General features: G+C 46.2%; 1 protein-coding gene across 8 annotated transcripts in view; it reads right to left on the bottom strand.

Annotated features, from left to right (window-relative positions):
• LOC141500673 (uncharacterized) overlaps positions 1–12,833 on the bottom strand; it is a 216,332-nt gene that overhangs the window by 126,680 nt on the left and 76,819 nt on the right. For all 8 annotated transcript variants that reach the window (XM_074204063.1, XM_074204065.1, XM_074204068.1 and 5 more), the window contains 7 exons: positions 10,723–10,764; positions 9,295–9,415; positions 4,771–4,962; positions 4,007–4,090; positions 3,768–3,860; positions 2,207–2,277; positions 1,493–1,684 (listed from right to left, as the gene is read on the bottom strand). In XM_074204063.1, the coding sequence (XP_074060164.1) occupies positions 1,493–1,684; positions 2,207–2,277; positions 3,768–3,860; positions 4,007–4,090; positions 4,771–4,962; positions 9,295–9,415; positions 10,723–10,764 (795 nt within the window). The remainder of the gene's footprint in view (positions 1–1,492; positions 1,685–2,206; positions 2,278–3,767; positions 3,861–4,006; positions 4,091–4,770; positions 4,963–9,294; positions 9,416–10,722; positions 10,765–12,833) is intronic.

The following is a 12,833-nucleotide window of genomic DNA, read 5'->3' as shown; positions in this document are numbered from 1 at the left end:
TTCTATGTAAAGGTAAGCAAGAGATGGGCCAGAAGAAGGTGACGTTGTATTGCCAACCCCCATCCCAGATGGGAATACAAATCAGTGCTTGCCTTACTTCCTCCTTTCAGGCCCTGCCCTAAAGCTACCTCTGGTATGCTCGCATACCACCTAGCCCTATAGCCCCTGTGTGGTTATACTTGTGATTCAATGGCCTCTTCCCCAGCAGTCCTATCACAGTTGGAAGGAGTTGCCCCATCCAAAACCAAGTGTGTTTCTAGAAACATGAGTCTCTAACCATCTGGAAGGGCTGCCAACAGACCTTTGTCAGAAGCTGAGATTCCCCACACCATGGACTTCCTGAGGTTTTTGGTCTAGGGATATACAAAGGAGCTTTGGGCTCCACCCACTTCCTCTATCACTTGGCCCAACTGACCTGAGAAATACATTCTTTGACTATATTAAAGGAGCCATAATACGATCATTTACATGAACAGCTTGCCCTTGATACACAATTACCCTGCAACACAAAAACAATTATGCATATCATGAAACAGGTGTCAGATTAACTCGGTTATCAATTTGATTTGGGGATAACACAAAAATTTGCTCATGTAGGTTCAATAGTAATAGTTCATAGGATCTGAGATCTAGAACTAGAAGTGACCTCAGAGTAAAGTCATCCTCATTTTACAGGGAAGGAAACTGAGACACAGGGCAATAAAGTGACTTTTAACAAGGTCGCACAGCTGAATACCCTTAGTCCCAGTTTCACCCTGATGAAGATTCCAGGTTTGTCTCTGTCAGATATCAAAGGTGGGGGCACCTGGGTGGCACAGTGGATAGAGTACCAGCCCTGGAATCAGGAGGACCTGACTTGAAATCCAGCCTCAGACACTTAATATTAATTACCTAGCTGTGTGGCCTTGGGCAAGTCACTCTTAACCACATTGCCTTAAATAAATACAATTTTTTAAAAAAAGACAGATAGCAAAGGCCCAGTACCTCAAATAAGATAAAGAACCTCCCACTGACTTCCAGTAATTCCAAATGAAAGCAGTAGCTTAATAGTCTTTGCCAATCTCCTTCAATTTTTGAGTTCATCCTTTTAAGAACTAGGAATTTGTTCTTAAGTGCAGCTAGGAGACACAGTGGATAGAACACCAGTCCTGGAGTCAGGAGGATCTGAGTTCAAATCTAATCTCAGATAAGTGTGTGACCCTAGACAAGTCACTTATCCTCTACCTCTGTTTTCTCATCTGTAAAATGAAGATCATAACCTCCCAGGGTTGTTTCCAAGATTCAATGAGTTGATAGTTGTAAAACCTGACAAAAATAAGCACTATAGAAATGTTAGCTACTACTTATATTATTATTATTATTATTATTATTATTATTATTATTATTATTATTATTATAGTTTGTGCCAGCCCCAGTCTAAATCTCTCTCTGGCTTAAGAGAAATCCTTAAGTAGCAATCTGCAAAGAAAAAAGCAATCAGAGATGAACTCACAGATTTTCCTTTGATTCCAGGAAGCCCAGGTAATCCATCTTCCCCTGGAATGCCAGGCAAACCAGGAATCCCTGGAACCCCAGGGAAGCCAGCATCACCTTTGTTACCCTTCATTTCTGGGAAAGCGAGGGTATCCCCTGGATTTCCTTTTGAACCTGGCAATCCTGAGGTACCTGAAGCTCCTGGGAGGCCCTGAGACCCAAAAAGAGGGAAAAAAAATGCTGTTTTCTGCTTCATTTTCTCAGAGGTAACAAGCATGTTTATTACTGTATACAAAGCCTTGTGAAAGGTTATGTCACCGGGGGGGGGGGGGGGGGCTAGGGATGGAGAATATGGCATACATCCTAAGATCTAGTTGCTTTTTTGTTTTTAACAAGGCATTGCTGGGGCAGCTAGGTGCCTAAGTGGATAGAGCACTGGCCCTGGAATCAGGAGGACCTGAGTTCAAATCTGGCCTCAGACACTTAATCACTGCCTAGCTGTGTGGCCTTGGGCAAGCCACTTAACCACATTGCCTTAAATAAATAAAGAAGAGACATTGCCTTGGAAGGCTGGTACAGAGTAATCAATGAATAAATGCTTATTGGTTGTTTGATTTCAACTCATTTAAAAACTCCATTTTCAAAATACGTTTTTTTATGTGTGAAACACTGCCCCCCACAAACACAACTCATTTCCTCTGCCCCTTTGCCCTGTAATGTGTTTGATACTTACCGGTGAGCCTACCGGACCAGCGGCACCAACCTTTCCTATGGCACCTTTCTGTCCAGCAAAACCACGAGCTCCTGATAGGTAAATACATATACAAAGGTAATTACATTGTTGGCAGCCACTGAGCCCCCCACCACCACCATTCACTTTACAGAGGAGGAAACTGAGGCCCAAGGAAAGTAAAGAATTTGCAAAGATTTAGAGTTGGAAGTTAAGAGGCCATTGTAGTCCAATCTCCTCATTTTACAGAGTAGGAAACTGAAGCTCAGGGAAGGGAAAGGAGTTGCCCAAGGTCACAAAATCAGGAAGTTTTCAAGGCATCTCCACTATGTCATATAGTTTAAAAAGGATCCCTATTTTAGCAAAGACAATTTTCATATCAAGAATCATTTCTGCTTTTTGAAATCAGGGTCACAGTTTTCCTATGCGAGCACAATGTATCTCCATAAAGGACAAACACATGGGTTTATTCATTAGGCAGCTATTCATTCCTCTAGGATTCATGCCCACTGGGGACTAGATAATTTGTGCAGCCCATCAATTTGCCAACAGCTTTCCCCTCTTAGGAGAGACAGCAGAAGAAGCACATCCCAGTTACCATTCTGTAGACCCATGAATTCTGTGGTCCTTGCCAATTCTGCCATTGGCTTGACACTTTATGTTAGGATAGGCCTTAATGGGCAAAGAGCAGAAGCAGCAAGATTGGAAGGTGGAGAGTGGAGAAAGAGGAAGCTAGGAAGCTGTCGCAACTAAATGACAGATGAAATATAAGCAGCTTTGAAATCTGGCTTCACAGAGACAATGTTGCCTACTGGTTACTTAGTAAGACCTGGGCCAAGTAAGACTACCTGGTTCTAGGAGAGCTCTACAAGCTCCCACTGTCATAGGAAACTCTAGGTAAAATGGCAAAGTTGAGAGCAACTACTGATCTGGATGACCCTGGGCAAAGACCACCTGTCAAAGTTGGTCCAGGTATCTATCTGAACCACTCTTTCTAAGTTCTAGAGAACAAGCCAACCTGCACCAGTAGAAGGAAGTCTTTTACTGAGGAAAGGAAGGCAGGCAGGCAGGAAAGAAGGAAGGAAGGAAGGGAGAAAGGGAAGAATAGAGGGAAGAAACGAAGGAGTGAAGGAAGGAGGGAGGGAAGGAAAGAGTGAGGGAAGGAGAGAAAGAAGGAAGAAGGGAGCAAGGGAGGAAAGAAGGAAGGAGGTGGGAAGGAAAGAAAGAAGGAGGGAAGGAAGAAAGAAGGAAGGGAGGGAAGGGAAGGAGAGAGGCAGGGAGGGAGACATAAATAAAGGAACAAAGGAGGGAAAAGAAAAAAGAGAAAGGAAGGAACGAAAGGAAGGAAGGGAGGGAGGGAGGGAAGGAGGAAAGGAAGACAGAAACCTCCACAGTTCCACCATGGCCTTGTTGGCAGAAATGCCAGAGGTTTCTGAGACCAGATGTCTACTGTAATTCAGTATTGCTAAGATCCTTCCTAGCAGGTAGGGACTTGACTTCTTCACAGACATTCAAATGCATCCAACAAAAGCAAAGAAGGATAGCAGGCCCCAGAACTCTTTACCTGTAAGACCTGGAGGTCCTGGCAGACCAGGTTGTCCTGGAGGTCCAGGGAGGCCAGTTTCAATACAATTGAGGCAGTTGTCTCCCTTGTCTCCTGGAAAGTATTATATTGGGAACATAGGTAATATACATGAGAAAGTAATTTTTTATGGCAGCTCCAATATGTTCCTTACTTTAATGGAAGGGCTCTACTGCATGATTTCAAGCAAATTCAGAGAAGCCCAAGGTTTGGGATTGTACCTTTCACTCCTTGCTCTCCAGGTATTCCTCTCTCCCCTGGAGATCCTGGTGGGCCCCGAGCTCCCTTTTCACATATCTCACCATCTAAATTAAAAGTGTGGTTGAGTTTTAGAGATGTCCATACAAACAAAGAATCTAAGCCAGGAGGATACAAAGATCCTCAAGGGATTCATGGACAGATTTCAGGGAGTCCAAAAACTTTGGGGGGAAATGGTATCAATTTCCCTATAAGAATCAGCTTCCTTTGAAATTCTATGTGTTTTGTTTTACACGTTTAAAAACTATCATTCCAAGGAGTCCACAGGCTTCATGAGACCCCAAAAGACTAGAAATCCTGAATTAAACCAAAAGAAATCTCAGCAGGTTAGGAAGAGACAAGACTTCCTTCTAGGGAGAGTGAGACAATGCACCAGTCAGGGGAAATAAACAATCACCGCAGGCCTAGGCCTAGGCCTAGGGTCCAAAGAATGATTTAGGAAAGCTAACCAAGGGCAAGTTTAAATAACAGGGACTCCCTACAAATTTCAAACCCAAGGGAGGCAGCAGAATCTTTCAGATTACGAAGGTGGGAGGTGGTAGATGAGACTGTCTGGGTTTAATTATTAAACAGAATCTCTGTGGCCTAACAGTTCCTAGTATTTAGTAGGTGCTTAATAACTGCTTGCTGATTAATAGACAACAAAGGGGGTGCAAAGCCTATTAATTTTGGAAGGCACTAGGCATCCTTCAGATTGAAAGTAGGGGAAGGCAGAGGTCCCACTTACTAGAAGGCAAATGAGGTCCTGGTTTGCCTGGGGACCCAGGGAGACCAGGAGCCCCAGGGAGACCAGGAGCCCCAGGCCGTCCATCAAATCCAGGCTGTCCGGGTATGGAGATTCCAGGTGGACCTTTGGCTCCTTTGTCACCCCTTTTCCCAGGGAAGCCAGGGGGTCCAGGAGGGCCTGTGACCATGATTCCTAGACAAGGAAAATACATGTCACAATGAGCAATGACTTAGTGTATTCTAGAAGCTACTTGCAGTCTCTTCAGGGTAGCAAGTAATGGCAGAATTCATCCTTCAACCTAGCTCGCACGCCAGGTTATATTGCTATTTTCTACTTTGGGAAAAGAAAGAGGGAACTGTCAACATTTCAATCACCTTTGGATGTGGCAGAAAGAACAATCTTCAAAGTGTGCCCTATGCTTTTAGAAATACACTGAAAAATCTCTGCCTTCCCTCATTGGACACAAAAATAATTACATTTCTCACAAGCTCAGGAAGGCTCAAACTCAAATCCTGGAACTAGTTTCTGGGGAACATTAAAAAGAAAACAGACAGACACCATCGATCTGAGATGGGCTCGGGCAGTTCTGGTGGGAGGTGGGGTGCAGACTAGCTGGCCTCCAGGTGGCCCTCCCAGCCTGCACCTCAGTGATCTCCACAGCCACACCATAATCCACCAGTTTATTAACACAAGCCTGGGGTAGGGCCATGACATTTCTCCTCCTAGGCTTCTCTGGAGGATTACTGGGCAGGTGGTATGATGATTTCATTAGTCAAATAGCTTTGGAAAGCCCAAAGAACAGGTTTTCCACATTCCACGATCTCACTTCAACATAAACATGAGGATGCGTTTCTTGAATGGAGAGAGATGGCAGCAAGCAAATTTACTACTGCTCAGAGTAATAGCCCCAGTCTTGAGCCCAGAGTGATTATTCAATGCAGTGCTCATCATCCAAAATTTCTGGTGTGGTACCATAATTATAGGAAATTATATTATGGAGGTCATCAGAAACCTGACCTACAATGGGCATTTTATTACCCAGTGGCTAATAGCAAAGAGATAAGGGTGGCGGTTCTTGAGGCACAATCTCCTAGATACCCTCTGGCTCCACTCAGTATCTGTGCGTTTCTTTTTTTTGTTGTTGCTAGGCAATTGAAGTTAAGTGACCTGCGCAGGGTCACACAGTGTCAAATGTCAAAAGTCACATTTCAATCAGATACTCTTGACTCCAGACTAGTGCCTCTATCCACTGCAATGCCACCTAGCTTCCTCCATGTTGATGATGATAATGATGATGATATTTGTCTTTGTTCTCTAAGAGGACCATGCCATCAGGGAGGTGATGCTATGACAAACACATGAATTGGATTTCAGTGAGGGAGGTTATGCTAAGTTACCAGCCTCACATTCTCTTCCAGAGCCATCTGGGTCCAGTGTCCAGGTATAGATCAAGACTACTGGAGATAGTCCTGGATGCAAGGCAACCAGGCTGAGTGACTTGCCCAAGGTCACACAGCTAGTAAGAGTCAAGTGTCTGAGACCAGATTCAAACTCCCATCCTCCTGACTCCAAGACCAGGGCTCTATTCACTGAGCCACCTTTGGAAACTCCCTTCTCTGTTCACCCTTGTCAGTTCTCTCATGTCTATCCATGGAAAATTCCTGTTCCTCTCATATTCCCAGACCACTCTACCCCACCCTTTCATGGTACCCTGGATTGATTGTTAACAAACTGCATCTTCCCTGTGGAAATTACTCTATATAATGAATATTTGTGTGCCCAGCAAGGCTTACTGAATAAGCAGTGGCCCTCAAAGTCATAAAGTCCCAGGTTCAAGTCGCCTCTCCCAGGTTCAAGTCACCCCAGCTCTAAGTTGCAAAAGAGACATTGGCCTGATGTTTTCTCAGTGGAGATCTCTATACCAATGAAATCATAGGTCTGGTCCAAAATAACCCCCCAAAAGAGAAGTGTGATATTGGAAAAAAAAAAAAAAAGAACTCCTAAGTCTGAAAGACCTGAGTTCAAGTATCACCTCTGACATATGCATGACCTTAGGCAAGTCACTTAATCTTTTAGGCTCTGAGGTAGGTATTGATCTACATTGGTAAAGGGAATGTCTACACTGGAAGTTCCCTAACACCAATGAAATTACAGGATCAATTCAGACAAGGTTATTTTTACTCATCTGTGTCTGTGTTCCCCCCACCTATCCACAATTGGATGGAAGCTATTTGAGATCATTTTGATCTTTATCCCCAAGCACCTACTTAGTACCTGAAATACAGGAAGGATTTGGTGGGAGAGGAAGTTGAAAATAAATTACTCATAACCTATTCATTTTATGAATTTAGAGTTCAACACTTTTTATAGATGATAAAACTGAGGCCGAGGGAGGGAAAGTGACCCAGGGTCACATATAAACCCCTAAAACTGAGGACTGGAAGGGCCCTCAGAGGTCATAGGAAACAACCTCCCTCCTTTGTACAGAGAAGGAAACAGAGACTCACAGAAAGTTAATGACTTGCTCAAGATCACACAGGTAAATGGAAGAGCCATGATTCTGATGTAGGGCACAGGAAATGACATGTAGAGACTGTTGGCAACGAATACTGTCTTAGTCTACTCCTTGGAGGGGGGCTGCCCCTGTGTATGTGTGTATTGGAGAGTACCTGAAGCCAGATGCTAAACCATTCCCCAAGTACCACCCTTGTCCAATCCACTATGGAAATGCATTTATATAAAAAGTCTTGAAAGGGAAGGTCTCATCTTCCTCCTTTCTCCCTAGCAGAATGGCTGGCCTGTCTCTCTGTCTTCTGCTGTCTCTGTCGCCTTCACCTTCTCTCTCTGTCTCTCTCCTGTTTCTCCCCCTCTTCCTTCTGTTTTTTTCTTTCTCTATTTTCCCTATCTGATTTTATCTCTGTCTCTTTGTCTTCTGTTTCTCCCTCTCTCTAAGGTAGAACTATGGGCTCCTGGCCTTGTTGACTGGAGAACTAAGGCCTCTTTTCCTTCCTCCCTTACCTTCAGACAGTCCTACCTAAATCCTCATTATTCAGCCTATCCTACAGTTTAAGGCCTCAGCTGCAGGGCAGGCCCCACTCAGTCCTAACCTAGACAGCTCTCCTGGCTGCCCTCCTTTCTCTTTCCCTCAGGTACCTCACCTGGTTCTTTGTTATTCACCCTGTCCTCAACCTGCTTACAAGCAGGTTGTAGTCTCTTCAGTTAAAAGGAAAGAAAAATGTTTTATTCTGTGAAATAAAAATCCTGAGCTAGTCATGATTCTTCACTTTCACAAGAGCTCTCAATCTTTACTGGAGGCACTGATTTCTCCTGAAACAAATGAACACAGGGCTTCTGACTCCAAAATCACCATCTCTTTCCTTTCGCTTATCTATTACTGCCCTCTTCCCAAATCATTAAAAGCTAGTTGGGGGGGGGCAGCTAGGTGGTGCAGTGGATAGAGCACTAGCCCTGGAGTCAGGAGTACCTGAGTTCAAATCCAGTCTCAGACACTTAATAATTACCTAGCTGTGTGACCTTGGGCAAGCCACCTTAACCCCATTGCCTTGCCAAAAAAAAAAAAAAAGCTAGTTGGGTTGAATGTTACCTAACATTCTAGAATTTCATCCTGATTTATCCTCGAATCTCTCTCTTCTTTCAAGCAGCAGCTTCTCTACACAACACAACATCTTTCTTGATTCTGCCTTCCCATCACCCAATTAATGAATGTCCTCCCACAAGTCCTTTGTATTTACTTTCTTAACATTTTAGTGCAAATCTGTTTTCATATATTTTTATAGTCTCTCCATTTAGAAAGTATGCTCCTTGAGGGTAGAGATTGTTGCCATTTGTGTATTTCTCTGGTGCTTAGCATAATCCCTACTCCATAAATAGGTGCTGAAATAATTGTTGACTGAGTAGACAGGACTTAGAGACCTTGTCTTTGTATTGTCTGGTGTTTAATAAACAAATGATTGTTGATTGACTGATCCTAGATATGCAGTTCTTTGACCTCAGGTCCCATTTTTTTTAGGTTTTTTGTAAAGCAAATGGCATTAAGTGGCTTGCCCAAGGCCACACAGCTAGGTAATTATTAAGTGTCTGAGACTGTATTTGAACTCAGGTACTCCTGACTCCAGGGCCAGTGCTTTATCCTTTGTGCCACCTAGCCACCCCTCAGGTCCCATTTTTTAAAAAAGTGAGTCTTTCTGGTGTTAAGACAAAAACTAGTTTCAATCACCTTTTCAACAATGAGTTCTGACTTTTCTCCCTTCCTCCCACTCCATTCCTCCTCACCAAGAATCAAATTATTTGATAAAGATTAAAAATGTGTAGTCATGACCATCACTACAATAATCATTTAAGAATAAACATCACCTCTAACCGCAAGAAAAAGTTTTAAAAAAAAGTATGCATCAATCTGTATTCGGACATCATTAGCTCTGTCTTTGGGATGGCTAGTACAGTATTCTTTAGCAGAAGTCCTTCTGAGAAAAGGTAAGTTATTCACATCAGAATACTTCTTACCTGGAGATCCAGGAAGGCCAGGTGGACCAGGGAACCCTGGGAATCCTTGTTGTCCTTTCTGTCCAGGTAAACCAGGCAAGCCTGGGTTCCCTTTGTCACCAGTCCCATGCCAGGGAATCACCTACATAAATAATGATGATGGTGATGATGATGATGATGATAATAAAAGCAAACCAGGGTATTAGGGAGGTGAAGCCTTGACAAGCACAAGAGTTGCATTTGAGTGAAGGACTGCTGTTTTAAGTCCACAACCTCACTTTGGGGTAGACTAGTAGGCCAACCTGCTATCTTTTTGTTTTTGGTTTTGTTTTTCAGTTTTTACAAGGCAATAGGGTTAAGTGACTTGCTGAAGGTCACACGGGTAGGTATTTATTAAGTGTCTGAGGTCAAATTTGAACTCAGATCCTTCTCACTCCAGGTCTGGTTTTCTATCCACTGTGCTACCTTGCTGCCCCCTCCCAATCTACCAGTTTGAAAAATAAATAGTATGGGCAGAATTCTGCCAGGTGAGAAAGGAGAAAAGCTGCCCATGTTCTAAGGACCCCAATCTCCCTGGCTCATTGCATGCTTCTCTTCTTCTCCGGTTTCAATACACTCTACAGTTTCAAGTTTCACCAAGCTTGGGACAAATAAGGAACAAGTGAAATCTGCGCAATTAAGCTGAACCAAGTTGGAAATGCCTTGGGGAATGGCAGTTTCCCAGGGCAACTCCCTAAATCCCAGCATTAGCCTTTCGTGGAGCCGTTTTCTGCATTGGGTCGGAAGGGAGCCCCAAAAGCCCACACCAGGAGCTGGGGAGCTCTGAACTCAGGCAATTACCAATGGAGACAAGCTATTAGGTGCAAAACCACCTTCCCTGGGGCCCTCAGCGGGAGCCTGGCTGTGGCCCTGCGAGCAGCTCTTGTGCCACCTGCTGGGGAGGGCCAGGAACCAAAGTCGAGCGCCTTCTACGGCCCTGCCAGACAAAGAAAGCCCACGGCGGGCTCTGCCTTGCGGAGCCTCCTGGGGGCATTGGCCACTGCAGCTCCTCCATATTGGAGACTATGGCATCCCCCAGCCCAGCTCAGGAGTTGTTCCATCACTGACCCTGCATTCCCAGAGCCTCTAGTGCCCCCCCTGCCCCACACACACAGTAGGCACTTCCTGCCCTGCTGCCCTCTAAGCACAGCTGCCTAATGGCAAGTCTGGGGTAGGGGCTGCTTTGGCCCTTCCACCCAACAAAGAGCCTGCAGCCCCCCAGTCACCCACAGAGGTTGAAGCAATCCCTTTGGCATGGGCTGGCGCCTCGGGGAAGAGGAGGATCGGGGGGTTGTGCCCTGCAAGGATGCCAGGCAGCGCGGGGCAGGGGCGGGAGGCAAGGAGGGCAGTTTGGGCTCCAGGACCATCCAAAAAGTCAATACCAGGTGGAGGCAAAGGCCCACAACTTACACGTCCGGGTGGGCCACTGGGGCCGCCATCACCTTTTTGGCCCTGTTAATAAAATTCAAAAGGAGGTTACTGAATGACATAGAAGGAGGGAGGGAGGAAGGAAGGAAGGAAGAGAGGGACGGAGGGATGGAGGGAGGAAGGAAGGAAGAGAGGGAGGGAGGGAGGGAGGGAGGGAGGGAGGAAGGAAGGAAGGAAGGAAGGAGGGAGAGAGTGAGGGAGGAGGGAAGGAAGGAAAGGAGGAAAGGAAGGAAGGAGGAGAGAGGAAGGAAGGAGGAGAGAGGGAGGGAGGGAGGAAGGAGGGAGGGAGGAAGGAAGGAGGGAGGGAGGAAGGAAGGAGGGAGGGAAGGAAGGAAAGGAGGAAGGAAAGGGAGGAAGGAAGGAAGGGAAGGATGGAGGGAGGGAGAGAGGGAGGAAGGAGGAGCAAAGAAGGGAGGGAGGAGGGGAGGAAGGAAGAGAGGGAGGGAGGAAGGAGGGATGGATGGAGGGAAGAGGGAGAGAAGAGGAGAGGAAGGAACAGAGAGGGAGGGAGGAGGAAGGAAGGAAGGAGGGAGGGAGGGAAAGAAGGAGGGAGGGAGGGAAAGAAGGAGAGAGGAAGGGAAGGATGGAGGGAGGAAGGGAGTGAGGAAGGAGGGAGGGAGGAAGGAAGGAGGGAGGGATGGATGGAGGATGGGGAGGGAGGGAGGAGGGGAAGAAAGAACAAAGAGAGGGAGGGAGGAAGGAGGGAGGGTGGAAAGAAGGAAGGGAGGGAAGGAGGGAAGAAGGGAGGGAAGGAGGGAAGAAGGGAGGAAAGGGAGGAAGGAAGGATGGAAGGACAGAGAAAGGGAGGGAGGGAGGAAAGGAAGGAAGGGAGGAAGGAAGGAAGAAAGGAATGAAAGGGAGGAAGGAAAGAAGAAAGGGAGGGTGGGAGAGAGGAAGGAAGGAGGGAGGACGGGAGGGAGGGAGAGAGGAAAGAAAGGAAGGGAATAAGAAAGGAAGAAAGGAAGGAAAGGGAGGAAGGAAGGGAGGGAGGGAGGGAAAGAAGGAGGGAGGAGGGAAGGAGGAAGGGAGGAAAAGGAGGAAGGAAGGAGAGAAGGAAGGAAGAAGGGAGAGAAGGAAGGAAGAAGGAAGGGAGGGAGGAAGGAAGGGAGGGAGGGAGGGGCAGAGGGAGGGAGGAAGGAGGGAGGGAAGAAGGAGGGAAGAAGGTAGGGAGGACAGAGAGGGAAGGGAGGAAGGAAGGAAGGGAGGGAGGGAGGAAAGAAGGAAGGAGAGAGGGAGGGAAAGAGGGAGGGAGGGTGGGAGGGAAAGAGGGAGGGAGTGGAGGGAGGGAGAGAGGAAAAAATGGCTTCAGCAAAGCTGATTGATACGTGGTGGGTGGTAGCCAAGCAATTGGAGAAATAGTATAGGCCCTGAAAGTAGGTTCAAATCCTGCCCCTGCTGCTTACTCTCTGTGGGACTTAGGTTAAAGCCCTTACCCTCCCAGGGCCTCAATTTCTTCACCTGCAATATGGGGTGACATCGATTACCTCTGAGGTCCTTTCCAACGCTAGTTTTAGGAGCTTATGCATCACAAAAGGGAGTCGAAACCCCACCATGAATCCCAAGCAGGATGAGCTTGGTCAGACTTCTTGCCAGAAACACAGAACTGAAGAACTCCAAGCCATCTAGCCTACCCACCGATGAAAAGAGGCCCTATTTGTAACATACACAACAGGCAGTTGGTCATTCTCCAAAGAAAGGAAACCACCACCTCTCTGGGTCTCAGTTTCCTCAGGCATAAAACAAGATGGTTGGGCTTGATGGCCCCTGCAACTCCTTCAAGCTCTACACCTAGAAGCCTATGGATGAATCAGAGGACATAGGTTCAGATCTCAACTCTGAGAGAGACCTACTACCCATATGACCTTGCCAAATCTCTTCCCCTCTCTAGGCCTCAGTTTCCTCCTCTTTAAAATGGTAAGGTTGGACTCGACAGCCATCATAGTCTACTGGATCTCTGATCAAATATGTAAAATTTGAAGCACATAGCTCCTCATATCTGCAAAAAGGCGGGGGGGGGGGGGCATTTTCTCAACTCCTCTCCAGGCTTGGTCATGATCATTTTTTGTTCTAGGGATTGGTGTAAGGAACTCCCA

This window comes from Macrotis lagotis, chromosome X, assembly GCF_037893015.1.
Source record: "Macrotis lagotis isolate mMagLag1 chromosome X, bilby.v1.9.chrom.fasta, whole genome shotgun sequence".
Taxonomy (NCBI): Eukaryota; Metazoa; Chordata; class Mammalia; order Peramelemorphia; family Peramelidae; genus Macrotis; species Macrotis lagotis.
The sequence above is the reverse complement of the archived record's forward strand: the minus strand, read 5'-3'. Positions and strand labels throughout refer to the sequence as shown.